Consider the following 17,226-nt stretch of genomic DNA (forward strand, 5'->3'; position numbering starts at 1 on the left):
CATTCCATTGATGTGTGGTTTGTTAGGACAGGACAATATTTGACCAAGATTCAACTACTTGAAAATCTGGAATCTAAGTGTGCAGAAAAAAAAGAAAAGAAAATCGCCAAATGTCCAAATGAAGTTCTTAGCAATGCATATTACTTAACAAAAATTAGGTTTTGATATATTTATGGTAGGATATTTACAAAATATCTTCATGGAGGATGATCTTTACTTAATATCCTAATGATTTTTGGCATATCATTTTGACCCAGACAATGTATTTTTGGCTATTGCTACAAATATACTTGTGCTCCTTATGACTGGTTTTGTGGTCCAGGGTCACATTTCACCTCAGAAATCCTCATCTAACAACTGTGATTGGTCCATCCTCAACAGCGCACAGAAAAGTAACGAACACCTCATGGCAATTCTGTATGGGCTGCATCACTATCTATTTGTAAACCTGCCTAAATAATATAACAATGAAACGTTAAAAGCAAATGTATTGAAAATGTAAAATGTGAAAGTTCAAATAAAAAAAAAATAATTGACTCACCGTACCTGACTAATTAGATTCTACGCCAGGGCCACGAAGCTCCGCCCACTCAGACGCTTGTGACTTAAAAAAATATCCATTCTACCCACTGTATTCTATTTCTATGGCAGGTAGTTCAATGCAGATTGAAAGAACACCGATACGTTTCGTGGTTTCTCGTCGTTTACCAGATTTGACCACGCCTTTTATTTACATCTCATGCCGCTGTGTGAATGAACACCATTAGAGAAGATGACCACTGAAAAACCCCTTTGCAATGAGAGTGACAAACGCCATTAATGGATGAGTAACCCAATAAATTCATTATTAATTATATGAATCTGTGTCACCGGTGGGATTATTACGGTGACAATGGCAGCTGTGAGTTTTACGGATCCGCTTTGCAAACCGTGTTCTTACAGTCCACATTTCAAAGGTAATGCGATCTCTTCAATAATAGTTGCATGACTGAATATAAACACATTCGTGTTTTATTTCTCAATTATTTCATATTTACAGTTGAGCTGTGCGTGAGGAAGCCCCTGATGCCCATCCACCTGAGCAGCGAGCAGGTGGCACTGGAGATGCTGTGTCTCTGCAGCCAGTTGGACCTACTGATCAGAGCTCAGGTCCATCAGGTGAGACACTTACACTGATACTCAGATCTGTGAACACTGAAAATACTCCTGTGTTTGTCTCATTCAAATATCTAATCTGAATTAGCAGTTTCAGGAGCAGCTTAAACAGGACACAAGTCCTGAAGGAGTCTGAGTGTTTTCAAAAACAAGGTAAGCTTAAGACAAATATACCATATATTAGCAAAATTGGTAATTGCTATCAAATGTAAGCACAACCTCTGTATTTGGTTCTGTTTATAGGAGCTGAGATAATATTTCAGATGAACCAGTGCCTTGAACATCTCAATGAGCCGTTGCTTCAGCTTGAGGTAGCTAATCACCAATTAATCATTCACTGTAAACCAGTTTTAATTTTTGGTGATGTGTTCGCGTTTATTTCCATTTCTTTAGGAGTATTTGGATGTTGTAGGATTGTCCAGTCTATTTCCTCGTGTGGAAGTTTATATGATACACGGCAGCCCTATTGACATGTTGGAAAGACCACCTTCAGATGGTGAGACCACAGAATAAATGGGGCGAATGGTAATTAGCTTGGAATAGGGTGTGGTAACATTCACCGCACATGTCGAGACACAACCTGGTTAACAATAAATAATAATACATTTAATCTGAATAGCACCTTTTTTCAAGAAATGCAGCTCAAAGTATTATGCAGTAACTACGAAGCATGCCACATGAAAACAAGTAAAAATGCCAAAATATAACAAATTAAAAATTACAGTTTTTGAACAGTAAGATTTTTAGAGTTTTTTAAATAAGTCTTATCTGCTCATCAAGCTTGCGTTCATTTGATCCAAAGTACAGAAAAAATATTTTTACTATTTAAAATAACTGCTTTCCATTTGAATATATTTTAAAATGTATTATTTATAATTATTATTTATTATTCATTTATTACTGTGAAACAATTATTATTATTATTATTATTATTATTATTAATATTTAAAACAGTTGAGTAATTTTTTTCAGGATTCTTTGATGAATAGAAAGATTAAAAAATCAGCATTTATCTAAAAATAAAAAGCTTTTGTAATATTATACACTATACCATTCAGAGCTTGGAGCCAGTATAATTTATTTATTTATTTTTTGGGTGTGGGAAAGAGATTATAGAAATTAATACCTTTATTTAGCAAGGATGCTTTAAATTGATCAAAAGTGATGATAAAGATATTTAAAATATTACAAAATTTCTTCTGAACTTTCTATTAATCAAAGAAACCTGAAAAAATTCTACTCAGCTGTTTTCAACATAATAATAATGTTTTTTGAGCAGCTTACATGTGGACTGGAGTAATGATGCTAAAAACTCAGCTTTGAAATCACAGGAATAAATTGCATTTTAAAATATATTCAAATAGAAAACACAAATTTTAAATAGTAGAAATATTTTACAATTTTACTGTTTTGCTGTACTATGGATCAAATGTGAGCATTGTGAGCAGAAGAGACTTCTTTAAAAAACATAAATCTCCTTTAATAAAAATCTTGATAATGATAATCATAGATATCTATGATAATACAAATAAAATTAGTATATATAAAATGCAAATTAAAACTGAGAAATAATAAAAGACAACACAGAATGCTTCAGAAAATCTTTTGCTAGTTAAGGTAAAAATATGTTATTAAAAATATTTTTTTTATTCTTAATGCATTAATGCTACATTTACACTAAAAAGTGATAGTGTGTATACTACGTTAAAAAGTGCTAGAACACCGGAAGGTTTTTTTTAACACCTTTACAAGCGTGTTCTTTAATGAAGCGTATCTGAATAATCAGTTTCATTGGGAAATGTTCATTCCAGCTTATTTTCCACATATTGGGAGGCTGAACCAGCTGCTGGTTCTCAGTCAGCAGTTAGATGAAGATGTGAAGCATCTGGGCAGTCATAAGTACATTGCACATCAGCTGTCAGCAATTTATGTGAGTTTGTTTGACTTTGTTTTCAGTAATATTTTTTCCATAAAAAGTTTGGTTCTGTATATCATTCACATGTGTTTGTTTCTGTTACAGCAAGTCCTAAACTCTCTCAAAGATGTTTTGCCATTATCCATCATAAGAAAGGACATTGAGGCCAATTTCAAGCAGCTGAAGATGTCTCTTTCGACAGAGGAAGGGTCCAAGCTGGATCCTCAGTTGCCAGCCCATCACGTGAGCTGGTGAGAGTGGTTAAATTTCCATGTATTAGAGTCAGCCATTAGTAATCCAGAATAATTAATGAACATACTTTTCACAGGGTGTCAGAGTTAACACAAAACGTGATATCAACGGTACTGTCACTATCAGAAGAGCTCACCGAAGACCTCAATCCAGTCATGGAGTTTGTCTCTAACCTCTCGTAACAGCTGGATCTACAGTGCCTGGATAGTGAGAAATTGTCACGGAATGAAGTGATTCCCTTGAAAATGTTATTTTGTGTGTCTTTTGATTTATTCGTCTGTATACACCACAGATAGAACTGTGATAATGTGATCCAGAAGTATTTCAAGACAAATGTTTACATTTTGAGTACTACCACTTATGACTTTATTTGAACCATTTTAGATATTTTTTAGCGTTGTTGGCTTATGATTTCTGAGATTTCATATATTAAGACAATTGTTTCTTAGAAAAAACCCTGTGCAATAATGTATTTTATAATGCATCTGTATACTTGAAATGACTGTTGCACATGTTCTTTCCATTCTGTACATGATGGTGCTAGCATTGTTCATCAGCACAACACATGTGATTTCATGTCTCCATCCTTCTAATGTACAGTTACTCAGTCATTGTTGCAGAATAAACTCAAACATGTCATCTTGATTGGAGAAGCGAATGCATTTTAAATTTGTGAATTTATTATTTATTACATATTAGAATTTATTTATTATATTCAATGATTGAACATTGTAGCTTCATGATGTTATCCTTAAAATATTTTGGATACATTTAAAACCTATACATTGACTTTAAGCAGTATTTATGAAAAATGCTGTACAAATTAAGCTTGCTATTTGTAGAAGCAGTATTGCTGGAGAACTGATTATTCTCAAATTATGTAATATACCTCCCATGGGCTTACGTCAGACGTACAGCGCGTTCTCGTTGACGTGCACGCGGCTATGTTGAACTGGGAGTAGCCAAATCTATACGTGCAGTTTACATTAATCCTCCAATCAAGATGACGGCTGTCGCTGGTAAGATTCATTAAGCTGTGTTCGCGTTTTTGCATTATCTTGATCTATATGTATACCAGTGGGTCTGTAATAAAGCCGAGATGTCAGTATGCACTATATTCCGATTGTCCTTTCTGTGCTTTTTAGTTTAAATAATAAACTTAGTGGCATGCGAGCCTTGTTATTAACCGGACAGTTTTGTTAATGCATCGACTCCGTTCACAAATGCAGATGAATGAAACTGCAGGTTCTCATAAGAGGCTTTTGTTTCAATATGGCACAGTAACACAGAAATGGAAGAATTCTGATTGACACTCAAACTAGCCAATCAGATTTTTGGTTTTGGTTTGTTGACGTGCGTCTCAGCCAATGGCATCCAAGATTAGGTCAGTTGTCACCTCATGTTTTTGTGTATGTGTGTTTCCTGAGTTTATTTTTTTACGTCTGCATCCAAACTGTACCTTAAAATTCTACATTAAGAGACGTGATTTGAGTTAAAGTGGAAGCGAAATGTTTTTGATTTAAATATTTTAACAAACATTTGACTAATTTGAATTTACTAAATGATTTTGTGCAGATTGTTGAAAAATCACGGAAAACAACTGCAACAAGAGCTCTTAAATATTTTAATCTATTGATGTAGTTTCTGTGAATATAAAATGTATGAAAACAAGTAGCATTACCAACATTACAGCAATATATAAAGAAGTATTGCTTTGAAATATTGTTTTATATTAATGATAGAAGCCAAAACACAATATATCCTTGAAAAGTGAGTAACAAAATACCAAAGCCAATATTTTAGACCTTGTTTGTTTGGTGTGAAGTAAATTGTATAAATAAAATGCAAAGGAATGTGATGCATATTGTTATGTTTTATTGTAAATTGCATATAACAACGTATTTGTACTTATATTTGATATTTGGTGTCTAACAAATATTAACAGAGTTATTGTCAATGATATATGAACATTAGTACTAGTACTAACATGATACTCAATTAAATTTTTATTATTAACCTTTGTAAATTGTGACCCTGGACCAGTCATAAGTAGCTCAGGTATATTTGTAGCAATAGCCAAAAATACATTGTATAGGTCAAAATGACTGATTTTTCTTTTATGTCAAGAATCATTAGGATATTAAGTAAAAATCATGTTCTATGAAGATATTTCCTACCATAAATATATCAAAACGTAATTTTTGATTAGTAATATGCATTGCTAACGACTTTAATTGGAAAACTTTAAAGGTGATTTTCTCAATATTTAGATTTTTTTTGTAACCTCAGATTGCAGATGTTTAAATAGTTGTATCTCTGCCAAATAGTGTCCTATCATAAACCATACATCAATGGAAAGCTTATTTATTCATGTATAATTCTCAGTTCCAAACAATTGACCCTTATGACTGGTTTCGTGGTCCAGGGTCACAATTGATTTGCTTTTGTTGCATTTCAGAAGAGCATCAGTTTCTAGTCCAGCTATGATCTGAGAGAGATGATAGCAGAGCCAACTTTACTGTCCAGATCGGTGCAAAAGTGAGAACCCTGACAAACTACCTCAGCATTTTCATCATAAAACACACTCAGTACAGTTTTAGACTTTATGCAGGCTTATTTTGAAATCTGCCAATTTAATTACATTTTATAATTCAAGGTGTGCTTTGTATACAGCTTTTGTAAACAACTGTCTGTGCGTCCTGTTTTCAGAGAGAACTCAGTAGTTGATGTCTCTTCCTGTGCATCGGTGCATCACGTCTCAAGTGAGAGAAATGAAAACCGACAGAAGACTGTGGTAAGAGCTGTCACTCCTCTCTCTCAAAAACCAAAACCACAATGCTGTAAAAAAAAAAAAACTAACAATAGGTTACGTCTCATAGACTTTTATTACAGTACAACAGACTTCTTATAAGATTAACTGTAAAAACATTTCTAAGTATATTTTGTTGGGTGCAGAGAGGAAAGAGGAAAGCCCGGGAATGCTCTGAGAATGCTAAACGAAAGCATTCAAAGAGCAGTAATGGCAGCCTGGGCAGAGCAGAGAACGAACAGCTCAAAAATGGAGACGTGGAAGCTGTCACACTGTTTGAGGTGGTCAGCATGGGCAGGAGCGCCATGCAGGTACATCCAGCATTATCAGATACAGTTGAGGTCAAAAGTTTACATACACCTTGCAGAATATGCAAAATGTTAATTATTTTATCCAAATAAGACAGGTCATACAAAATGCATATTTGTTATGTTTTATTTAGTACGAACCTGAATAAGATATTTCACATAAAAGATGTTTACATAAAGTCCACAAGAGAAAATAATAGTTGAATTTATAAAAATGACCTCGTTCAAAAGTTTACATACACTTGATTTTTAATAATGTGTTGTTACCTGAATGATCCACATCTGTTTTTTTTTTTAGCCCATGATAGTTGTTCATGAGTCACTTGTTTGTCCTGAACAGTTGAACTGCCCGCTGCTCTTCAGAAAAATCCTTCACGTCCCACAAATTCTTTGGTTTTTCAGCATTTTTGTGAATTTGAACCCTTTCCAACAATGACTGTATGATTTTGAGATCCATCTTTTCACACTGAAGACAATTAAGGGACTCAGAAGGTTGAAACACTCACTGATGATCCAGATTGCATTTATTTATTTATTTATTTATTTATTTTTATTTAACTTATTTTGTTGTCTGGGAAACGTGTAAGTATCTTCTGTAGCTTCTGAAGAGCAGTACTAAAGGGAAAAAAAAGACATTTAGACAAAATAGGAAAAATGCACACATCTTCAGTCTCTTCAAAAGTTTATACCCCTGGCTCTTTATGCATTTTGTTTCTTTCTGAAGCATCAATGAGTATTTAAACCTTCTGTAATAGTTGCATATGAGTCCCTTAGTTGTCCTCAGTGTGAAAATATGGATCTCAACATCATTCAGTCATTGTTGGAAAGTGTTCAAATACACAAAAATGCTGAAAAACCAAAGAATTAGTGGTACCTGAAGGATTTTTCTTAAGAACAGCGGGCAGTTTAACTGTTCAGGACAAACAAAGGACTCATGAACAACTATAACTTGTGGTCACAAAGGTCTTTTTAGGTCATATAGATTTAAACAGGTCTTTACTATATGGATGCTTGGTTTGTTTTGTGATAGGCTGTGGTGGATGACTGGATTGACGCATATACTGGTGACAGAGACACAGCACTGCTCGATCTCATCAGCTTCTTTATCCAGTGTTCAGGATGCAAAGGCAAGTTTTGCAATGTCTGTGCTCTCTTTCATAACAAAATATTTCATAACAGTATTGACTAAGATAAGTAGTTCATTTATAGTGGGTTGTTTTTGTTTTGAAGCTTGTGTGTAACTTATATTGTATTTCAGGCTGTCAATGCTATTTGTGCTTTTGTAGGGATGGTTACAGCAGAGATGTTTCAGAGCAAAAAGGGTACTGATGTCATGAGCAAAATGGTGGAGGATCTGGATGAGGTTAGACATCCAGCATGCTCATAATTGATTGCTTTTCAGTGTCCCTTGCTCTTACTGATTTGTGTGTTCTTTTTCAAAATCGCAGGACACAGGCTTACAATACAAGAAGTTTCTTGCATTTCCATGGATTTTAACTGTCACGTGGCCTCTTGACATGGTACGGTTAAGGGCACTTTATGCATTTTTTTTTGTGAAATATTGCAATTTAAATTTAAACAGTGTATTTTAATGTGCTTTAAAATATCATTGTCCTTTGACGCAAAGCTGAATTTTCAGCATCATTACTCCAGTCTTCAGTGTCACATGAACCTTTAGAAATCACTCTAATATGCTGCTTTGGTGCTGAAGAAGAACATTTGTTATTGTTATGTCTTTACTGTCACTTTTGATCAATTTAATGTGTCCTTGCTAAATAAAAGTATTAATTTCTTTAAACAGTAGTGTATAACACAATTTAAAATCAAAACGATTTTTCTAGTCTGATCCTCTCTCCTTTCTCCTTAGGACAGTGGCGAGTATCCCCTCATTATGTCTGGACTATACTGGAAGAGGTTTCGCTCACACTTCTGTGAGTTCGTATCTGTGCTAGTGGCCCAGTGTCAGAACTGTGTAATCTTTGACGGCTACCTCTTGAATACACTCATTTCACTGCTGACGGAGCTCTCCGATTCCAGAGTTCGCGCTTTCAGGCACACCTGTACGCTAGCAGGTAAGTCGCCCCTGATCAATAATTCCTTTTTAACTGAATCACACACACACATCTCAAAAGCTGATGTTTTGCACTGTTGTGTGTGTCTCTGCAGCAGTGAAGCTGCTCAGCGCTTTGGTGAATGTGGCTCTCAACCTCACTGTCAGTGTCGATAACAGTCAGCGGCTGTACGAGGTCGAGCTGGCCAAGATGGCCAGCAAACGGGCTTCTCCGCGGCTGGACAGGATCCAGAGAAAGATCAATGAGGTTAGACTGTGACATCATGTCTGGTTACAGAGTGCACATTTCTATACATAGTTCTTTATGGAGTATAGTCAGGGCCTAAAATTAACATTTGCCAAGCTCCAAGTGTGAATGAATATGGCTGTGGTGAGTAAATATAACTACAGTAATATAATACATGGTCTAAATCACATTGTAAATGTGATCCTGGACCCTGGACCACAAAACCAGTAACAAGGGTAATTTTTTTTTTTAATTACATCATTACATCAAAAGCTGAATAAATAAGCTTTCCATTGATGTGTGGTTTTCTAGGATATGACAATATTTCACTGAGATACAACTATTTGAATATGTGGAATCTGAGGGTGCAAAAAAATTTTTTTAGAAATTTTTTAAAGTTGTCCAAATGAGGTTCTTAGCAATGCATATTACTAATCAAAAAATTATTTTTGATATATTTATGGTAGGAAATTTACAAAATATCTTAATGGAACATGAACTTTACTTAATATCCTAATGATTTTTGGCTATTACTACAAATATACCCGTGCTACTTATGACTGGTCTTGTGGTCCAGTGTCACTGACAGTCCCTGATGTACATTTCAAACAGACATACAGATGTCTAACAAAGAAAAGTTGTGAGCCAAATGTTTAGCAGACATTATTCCACTCCTCATCATTACATGATCTTTTAGAAATTATTCTAATATGCTGATTTGGTGCTCAAGAAACATTTCTTTTTATTATCGAAATATCGATATTGAAATCAATTGTACTGCTTAATATTTTTATGAAAACCATGATACATTTTTTTCTAGGATTCTTTGATGAATAGAACATTCAAAAGAACATTCTTTATTTAAAATAGAAATCTTTATAAATGTCTTCACTTTTGATCAATTTCAGTTTTGAATGGTATTGTTGATGTACAGGAAATGGCAAATCAGACAAATACAGAGAACAAGGCAAGGATTGTGAATAACCAAACTGAATGTATTACTTTCATATCTCAGTTACAGGACAGGAAATTTGAAATTGAGAACATGATGGATGCCATATTCAAAGGAGTCTTCCTGAAAAGATACAGGTAATCTTTATTTCAACCACACTTATGTCCCTCATTTCCTTGAGAAGAAAACTTTGTACCATCATAACTGTGTGGTGACTTCCAGAGACGTGATTCCTGAAATCAGGGCCATCTGTATGGAGGAATTGACGGTGTGGATGAAACTGTATAGTTCAGTGTTTCTGAACGACAGCTATCTGAAGTACGTAGGATGGATGATGCATGACAAGGTGGGTGAGCCAATAGCCTAGTTTTTAAAGAACCATTTATTTTTAAAAGTTTAGATGTTTACCCATGTCAGACGAGTTGAGTTGATGTTTGACTGCTTGTTTTATTTTTTGAATATTCTACAGCAACCTGATGTGCGTCTGAAATGTGTGCTGGGTCTGCAGGCACTTTATCAAGATCAAAGTTGTTCCAAAATGGACCTTTTCACGATAAGGTTTAAGGTAACAATTGCTTCCATGGCTCAAAGATACTAAAAGGGATAGTTCACCCAAAAATGAAAATTCTGTCATTAATTACTCACCCTCATGTTGTTCCAAACCCGTAAGACCTTCGTTCATCTTAGGTACACAAATTAAGATATTTTTGATGAAATCCGAGAGCTTTCTGATCCTGGACAGCAACGCAACTGACACGTTCAAGGCCCAGAAAGGTAGTAACAATGTCATTAAAAAATTCCATGTGACATCAGTGGTTCAACCTTAATTTTATGAAGCTATGAGAATACATTTTGTGCACAAAGAAAACAAAAATAACAAGTTTATTCTTTATTTATTTCTTTTCTTTCTTGTCAGTCTTTGACACACATTTATGAGAGTAACACGACGTGTGTAGTGCCGCTGACGCTTTTATTGATGTCCTTACTACATTTATGGGCCTTGAATGTGTTGCGTTGCTGTCTATTTCATCGGATTTCATTAAAATATCTTAATTTGTGTTTTGAAAATAAACAAAGGTCTTACGGGTTTGGAATGACATGAGGGTGAGTAATTAATGACAGAATTTAAAAATGTGGATGAAGCTACTTATCATGATGCTACAGAAAACAAGCAGCTTACAAAAGTGTCACTTGTTGCCATCGTAGGAGTTTGAAATGAAATCTCAAGACTTTATCACAACTACTGTCTATCACATACCCGGTTAGGACACAGTGAGGTTTTAAGCTCAAACTGTACCTGAGAGCAACTGCTGTAGAAAAATAAACTACTTTATGGAGAGTTGTTTATTGGCTATAAGTTTGTCCTCAAACTCCTACGATCTTGCTGTTTTGCCCAAACTTCTCAAATGGACGCAGCCCGTAAGCTTCTTTGGCAGTTTTTAAGTTAAGGTCCAGTAAATCTGCAGTGGGACAGCAGGAGGGTATGATTGCTGATTGACAGGCTGGAAAGCCCCTCAGGTTTTGCCTTGGGCTTAGTGTCCTGATAGCTTCCCACAGGACCCCACCCTCACCGTACCCTCACTAACGGCAGCAAGCGCATTAGCACAACCGTGATTTAAAGAGCTGTTTAAGTGCATCGTGGGTCTTTATCTCAAGTCCTCTACCCATAGCGGGTAGTTAAAGGTGTTTACATGAGCGTTTGAATGCTGTTTCTGTTGAAGGAGCGGATGATTTCCATGACTCTGGATAAAGACCATGAAGTGGCCATACAGGCCATGAGATTGCTCATGGTCATCTCTCAGTAAGTATCTCCCCTTGCTCCTCATGCTGACTGTTTCTCATAGAGTTTGATCATCCATGCTTTGACTTCTCCTTTTGGACTCTTCCTCATGTAATTGCTGAAATTGTTCCCTTTTGTACCAGATCCTGTGAGGATGTTCTGAGTCCTGATGACCACAAGAACGTCTTCCAATTTGTGTACTGCTCCCACAGACCTCTAGCAACCACTGCGGGTGAATTCCTCTATAATAGGTCTGTGTTCATTTGTGTTCCACATGTACATATAAGTAGCTGTAAGTAATTTACTTACTTTAGTTCATTTGCTAACATGGTGTCATTTCTCTGCTCTTAGGCTGCTCAGTAACCCTGAATTATCAAGACCCAGAGACAAAGCTTCCGATCAGGAGAAACACAGAGAATTAGTCTTAGCCAGAATCCGAGCCCTTATCCACTTCCACACTGAAAGCGAGGTATGGTGACTCCAAGTTTGCACTTGTGTGTTCCATGCTTAAAAAATAACATATTGTGGGTAGTACATGTGCTCTAAGATCTGGTGCGAGCAGACCTGCATTTAAATTTAAAATAAAATTGTCAATTAAATACGATTGTAAACTGTAAAAAAATTAAATAAAATAAAAAATAAATGTAAGCATTATTTCCAAGCCCAACACCCATGTAAAATTCCTAGACAAATTGCCTCCTGTGTCAAAAAAATTTAGGTTGTGCGGTCATTTAATTGTTACATTAATGACACAATCACATAAAATTTTGAAATGGGCATTTATTATGGTTTTGAAATATTTATGTTTTTTTCTTTTTTCATGTATTTTAAAGAAGTCTCTTCTGAAAATCAAGCCCGCATTAATCCAAAACACAGCAAAAGCAGTAATATTGTGAAATATTTTTACTATTTAAAGTAACTGCTTTCTATTTGAATATATTTTAAAATATAATTTATTCCTGTGATCAAAGCTAAATGCTAAAAGCTAAAATTTTTTCAGGATTATTTAGTAAGGATGCTTTAAATTGTTTAAAAGTGATGATAAAGACATTTATAATGTTGTAAAAGATTTCTATTTCAGATAGTTGCTGTTCTTTTGAACTTTCTATTTATCAAAGAAACCTGAAAAAATTCTACTCAGCTGTTTTCAACACAATAATATTAATAAATGTTTTTTGAGCAGCAAATCAGAATATCAGAATGATTTCTGGATCATGTGACTTGAGTAACAATGCAAAAATCAGCTGTGAAATGACAGGACTAAATTACATTTTAAAATATATTCAAATAGAAAACAGTTATTTTAAATAGTAAAAATAGTTCTGTATAATTGCTGTACTTTGGATCAAATAAATGCAGGCTTGGTGAGCAAAAGAGACTTTAAAAATTTTCAAAAACTTCAAAAACTTTTGACTGGTAATGTAAATTAGGGCTTGCACAGCTAACCATTTTTACTAGTTGAACAAGTAGCCTGTTTGAATGTTTACCTTACGTAAATAAGAGTTTGTGTTAATTTAATTCTGCTGATTTCCATGGTTTTAAAATGAGATAAAATGCAAACAAGAAAATCATTTAACTACAGTGCATATGTTTTTCCTATTTTTAAATAGGATATTTGAATAATCAGAAAAAAATATATTAATAAATTAAATTTGTATTTATTAATTGTCCAAGCAATAAAAGATATTCTTTTTGACAGTGATGCTGACAGTGATGTGACTGACCAATGTGATGATTTTGGTTTTCTCCCTTGTGTCATAGCTGCACAAGCATGTGCTGTACCTCGTGGATAGTCTGTGGGACAGTGCAGGAGCTCTGCTGAAGGACTGGACCGGTCTTACCTCACTGCTCTTACCTCACACATCCTGTCAGGAACAAGGCTAGTACTACTACTTTAGCACACACTACAATATACACTCCAGTATGCTTCCTTACTGTAATGCTGCATTATCAGTAGCTTTTATTACAGCTTAGCAGAGACTTTTCATTCTTTAACAAACGATTTGCAATTATATACAAAAAACTACAGTAAGTTAAATATTATAGATAACACTCTATAGTGTTTTAACAATTACTAGAAACAGATTTACATTCAGCATTATCTCCTTTCTTCAAAACTCCATTGTGAGAGAACAAGCTGACATCTTCTTTTATGCTGTGCGACATGTATCAACTGCAGCTCTGAGCAGTGCTGAGGAGGCCTTTGTGATTGAGCTCGTGTTGGCGTCAGTGAGACAGGCTGCAGAGGGTCCTCCTGTATCAGGGAGAGGGGCAGGTAAAAAGGTGAGACTTCCTGCTGCATGTTTCATTTAGATTTAATTAGATGGCACTCTGATCTAACAAGGCTGTCAGATATATTTCATTTTTATATGTTTATACTCTAGCTGTTCACTTACAGACACATCTATCATATTGTGCTACAGTTACTTGTTGCTACATATCTGTGTTTTTCATTTAGGTGATAAGTACTAAAGAGAAAAAGTCACAAATTGATGACTGCACAAAACTCACTGAACACTTCATTAAAGTGCTGCCTGAGCTTTTAACCAAGGTAAAAGAAAAATACACACACTGTTTATTTTTACCGTAACAGCTTCTTTGTTAATTAACTTAATGTCTCATCCTGTAGTACTCAGAGGATGCTGAAAAACTGACCTCTCTTCTAAAAATACCTCAGTATTTCCAAATGGACACCTGTGATCATGAAAACTCACAGGTGAGTATTTGTGTGTCATCTGATGCACTATTGACATCACTGTATTATTTATGCATGTGTGTGTATATGATTTAGTGCTCAAGAAACATTTATTACAAATTTCTTTACTGTCACTTTTGATCAAGTTAATGTGTCCTTGTTAAATAAAAATATTCATTTCTTAAAAAAGGTTTTCTGAACACCTCTGAAGTCTACATATTATTTGGTATGGTTTTCTAGAGAACTTCTTGTCTTGTTGTAATATAGTTGTGTTTTGGTTCAGTGTGTGCAGGCATTGCTGGCTGAGTTGGAGGCTGCGGTGAACAGTCACACAGATGCTGGGCTGCTGGAGACGGCTGCCCGTTCTTACCAGACCCTCTGTGCTCAGGATTTTCCCTGGCATTCTCTGGCCCGGGCCAGCTTTGACCGGCTCATCCAGCACTGGACAGACACACTGGGCACACGGTTAGGAGAATCACTGAGTGTAAGTACAGCAATGGACTATTAAAAACTCTAGATGTTCTTTTACAAACTTGTACCAGATACCTATATTTTAAGTGGATCTTGACATCAGTAATGAATAAGTTGATTCATGATATATTTATGACTGTATCTTACACAGCAGAATGGAGGCTAATTAAATGTCTTCCTTTCGTGTACAGGACGATTGTTTCAATGCAAACAAGGACAACACTTTGGAAATTCTGTCCACACTGAAGAAACTTAATGTATTCAACATGTAAGCGTATTTCTTTGACTGTCTTTTACATCCTTGCTAACAATTCTATGTTTCAAAGTGCCCCTATTATGGATTATGAAAAGTTCATATTTTGGTTTTGGGAATCCCCAACGACAGGTTGACATGCAAGCAAGGTCAGAAAACACTGCATTTATTTTTACCTTATTTGCTCAACGACTCCTAAACGTTTCGCTCAATGATTAATTTCCTCCTTTGCGTGACGCTTAGCTGCGGGGATTGGTCCGATGACCAGTCTGTTGTGATTGGTCTGCTGCGTGCAGCATATGTTGGAAGCAGAATGCCTATCACCCTTACATTAAACACCCAAACAGCCATGGTATATGTGTTAGCCCAACACAGAAATGTATTGATAAAGCATTGCAGTTTGTACACAGCATATTGCTCTATTCTTTATCATAACTCCAAGTAATAATATGTTATGTTACACACTGCATGAAAGGTAATTTTCAAAAATCCATAATAGGGGCACTTTAAGAATGTTTTTATTATATTTTCATTTCATTTTGAAAACGTTTTTTCTGAAAGTTATACAAACATACAAAAAGTAATTATTTTTATGCTTTAAGAACATTTTTCTTTGGTTACATGAACATTCTGGAAATGTTGCCAAGATACTGAGACGCACAGATATTTTTAATTACACCATTACAGGGTTAATTCACTCAAAATTCTGTCATTAATTACTCACCTTCATGCTGTTCCAAATCTGTAAGACCTTCGTTAATCTTTGGAACACAGATTAAGATATTTTTGATGAAATCCGAGAGTTTTCTGACTCTTCATAGACATCAATGCAACTGCCACATTCAAGGCCCAGAAAGGTAGTAATGACATGGTGAAAATAGTCCAAAGAAAACAAAAATGACTATTATAATATTACAGTTGAACCACTGATGTCACATCGACTATTTTAACAATGTCCTTACTACCTTTATGGGCCTTGAACATGTCAGTTGTGTTGCTGTCTATGTAGGGTCAGGCTCTCGGATTTCATCAAAAGTAACTTAATTTGTATTCTGAAGATGAACGAAGGTCTTACAGGTTTGGAACGACATGAGGGTGAGTAATTAATAACAGAACTTTCAGTTTTGGGTGGACTATCCCTTTAATTTATCATTTGTATGATGCCATTTAAATGTATTATTCTTATTTTTTGTGCTTTATAAAATCTGTCTAGTGCTCAGGATCTGTCTAAATGGAGCCTGTATGAGCTGGAGACCAGACTCCTGGATGTGGAGATTAAACATGGTGGTCTTCCAATGGAGGTAACATTATTAGCCTTGTACTGAACCCTCTGCTCCTTTATTCCTTAAACAGGGTTTGCCTCTCTAATCTGTATTTCTTGTAGTTGACAACTGAAGCTCTGCGCTGCATGTGTTGCTGCATACTTTGGAAGCTCAACACCTTTGGAGAAGGTGTGACCTCCAGGGTGAGCCATCTACCTTTCTCTTCCACTCTGATGGAATTGTGACTGCCGTCATAAATGGCTGAGATCATGATTAGAATGGTAATATCTACAAGCACAGACGTAAGGTTAGAGTTTTCCCTCGGGTGATTAATTAAACAAGCATTTTAGGCATGCAAGACTCTCTGTCTGCAGAGTTGCTGTATGATCCATCACAAAGAGCTGTGTCCTTTAAACCTGCCACGTTGCATTTCAAATATCAACAAAGAGGCTCTAGGGTTATGTCCAGCAGATTTTAATAAGTGATAGAAAGCGATTGATCGTGAGTCTTTAGGAAAAGTAGGTGCTGGTGATGGATTGTAGGGGGCGTAATGGTTGCGCTTTCGTGTGGACGTTTCACCGCGGCTTCTTATTAGGCCTGTGTTTCCATGCAATGCACGAGGTAATCATATCTCCCCACCTCTAACCTTTATGCGGTGAAATATTGGTGGCCATTAAGACTGCTGTAGGTAAGCTTCGCTCTGTGCTGGCTCAGAAATGGCCGCATTCTCCTCTGGCCTCGTCATCAATAACTGACAGCGCAGCGGCAATTTTTGGCCCAGGCGGCAGCTCGGTTCAATCTGCAATTCTAATGTCAATGGCGACCCGAGGTGAGAGGGGAAAAAAAGACGTGTTCGGCATAAAATTGGGATGTATGTCCGATTCAAAAGAGTCATTTAGCTGAATTGACATGGAGGAACCGATCCGGCACGTCCACCCTTGAGCTCCACGTGCACGTAATTATGAAAGAATATTTTACACAAGAGACTGGCGGCACTGCTCACAACAATCCTTTCATCAGTCTACATCAGTTAGAGCCTTGCTGCAGTCGTCTTTCCGTTTCTGTTATTTTGCGTAA

General features: G+C 35.8%; 1 protein-coding gene across 5 annotated transcripts in view; it reads left to right on the forward strand.

Moving 5' to 3' along the window:
* Positions 1-643: 643 nt before the first annotated feature.
* Positions 644-17,226, forward strand: part of si:ch211-269e2.1 (cohesin subunit SA-2) — a 29,644-nt gene continuing 13,061 nt past the window's right edge. Inside the window, exons 1-31 of one of the 5 annotated variants that reach the window (XM_051119296.1) lie at positions 644-956; positions 1,040-1,158; positions 1,247-1,308; positions 1,399-1,466; positions 1,549-1,651; positions 2,967-3,085; positions 3,176-3,321; positions 3,399-4,341; positions 4,604-4,706; positions 5,781-5,860; positions 6,032-6,116; positions 6,278-6,442; positions 7,470-7,566; positions 7,726-7,802; positions 7,888-7,959; positions 8,307-8,511; positions 8,606-8,757; positions 9,752-9,825; positions 9,911-10,034; positions 10,158-10,253; positions 11,410-11,489; positions 11,612-11,719; positions 11,820-11,937; positions 13,230-13,347; positions 13,648-13,751; positions 13,927-14,019; positions 14,098-14,184; positions 14,447-14,647; positions 14,826-14,902; positions 16,101-16,188; positions 16,272-16,352. In XM_051119296.1, coding sequence (XP_050975253.1) covers positions 5,820-5,860; positions 6,032-6,116; positions 6,278-6,442; positions 7,470-7,566; positions 7,726-7,802; positions 7,888-7,959; positions 8,307-8,511; positions 8,606-8,757; positions 9,752-9,825; positions 9,911-10,034; positions 10,158-10,253; positions 11,410-11,489; positions 11,612-11,719; positions 11,820-11,937; positions 13,230-13,347; positions 13,648-13,751; positions 13,927-14,019; positions 14,098-14,184; positions 14,447-14,647; positions 14,826-14,902; positions 16,101-16,188; positions 16,272-16,352 — 2,343 coding nt within the window. In that variant the 5' untranslated portion in view covers positions 644-956; positions 1,040-1,158; positions 1,247-1,308; ... (5 more) ...; positions 4,604-4,706; positions 5,781-5,819. Of the gene's footprint in view, positions 957-1,039; positions 1,159-1,243; positions 1,309-1,398; positions 1,467-1,548; positions 1,652-2,966; positions 3,086-3,175; positions 3,322-3,398; positions 4,342-4,603; positions 4,707-5,780; positions 5,861-6,031; positions 6,117-6,277; positions 6,443-7,469; positions 7,567-7,725; positions 7,803-7,887; positions 7,960-8,306; positions 8,512-8,605; positions 8,758-9,751; positions 9,826-9,910; positions 10,035-10,157; positions 10,254-11,409; positions 11,490-11,611; positions 11,720-11,819; positions 11,938-13,229; positions 13,348-13,647; positions 13,752-13,926; positions 14,020-14,097; positions 14,185-14,446; positions 14,648-14,825; positions 14,903-16,100; positions 16,189-16,271; positions 16,353-17,226 lie in introns of all 5 variants that reach the window. The other 4 variants (XM_051119297.1, XM_051119294.1, XM_051119293.1 and 1 more) reach the window with 4 other exon arrangements.

The sequence above is a fragment of the Labeo rohita genome, chromosome 9 (assembly GCF_022985175.1).
Source record: "Labeo rohita strain BAU-BD-2019 chromosome 9, IGBB_LRoh.1.0, whole genome shotgun sequence".
Classification (NCBI taxonomy): Eukaryota; Metazoa; Chordata; class Actinopteri; order Cypriniformes; family Cyprinidae; genus Labeo; species Labeo rohita.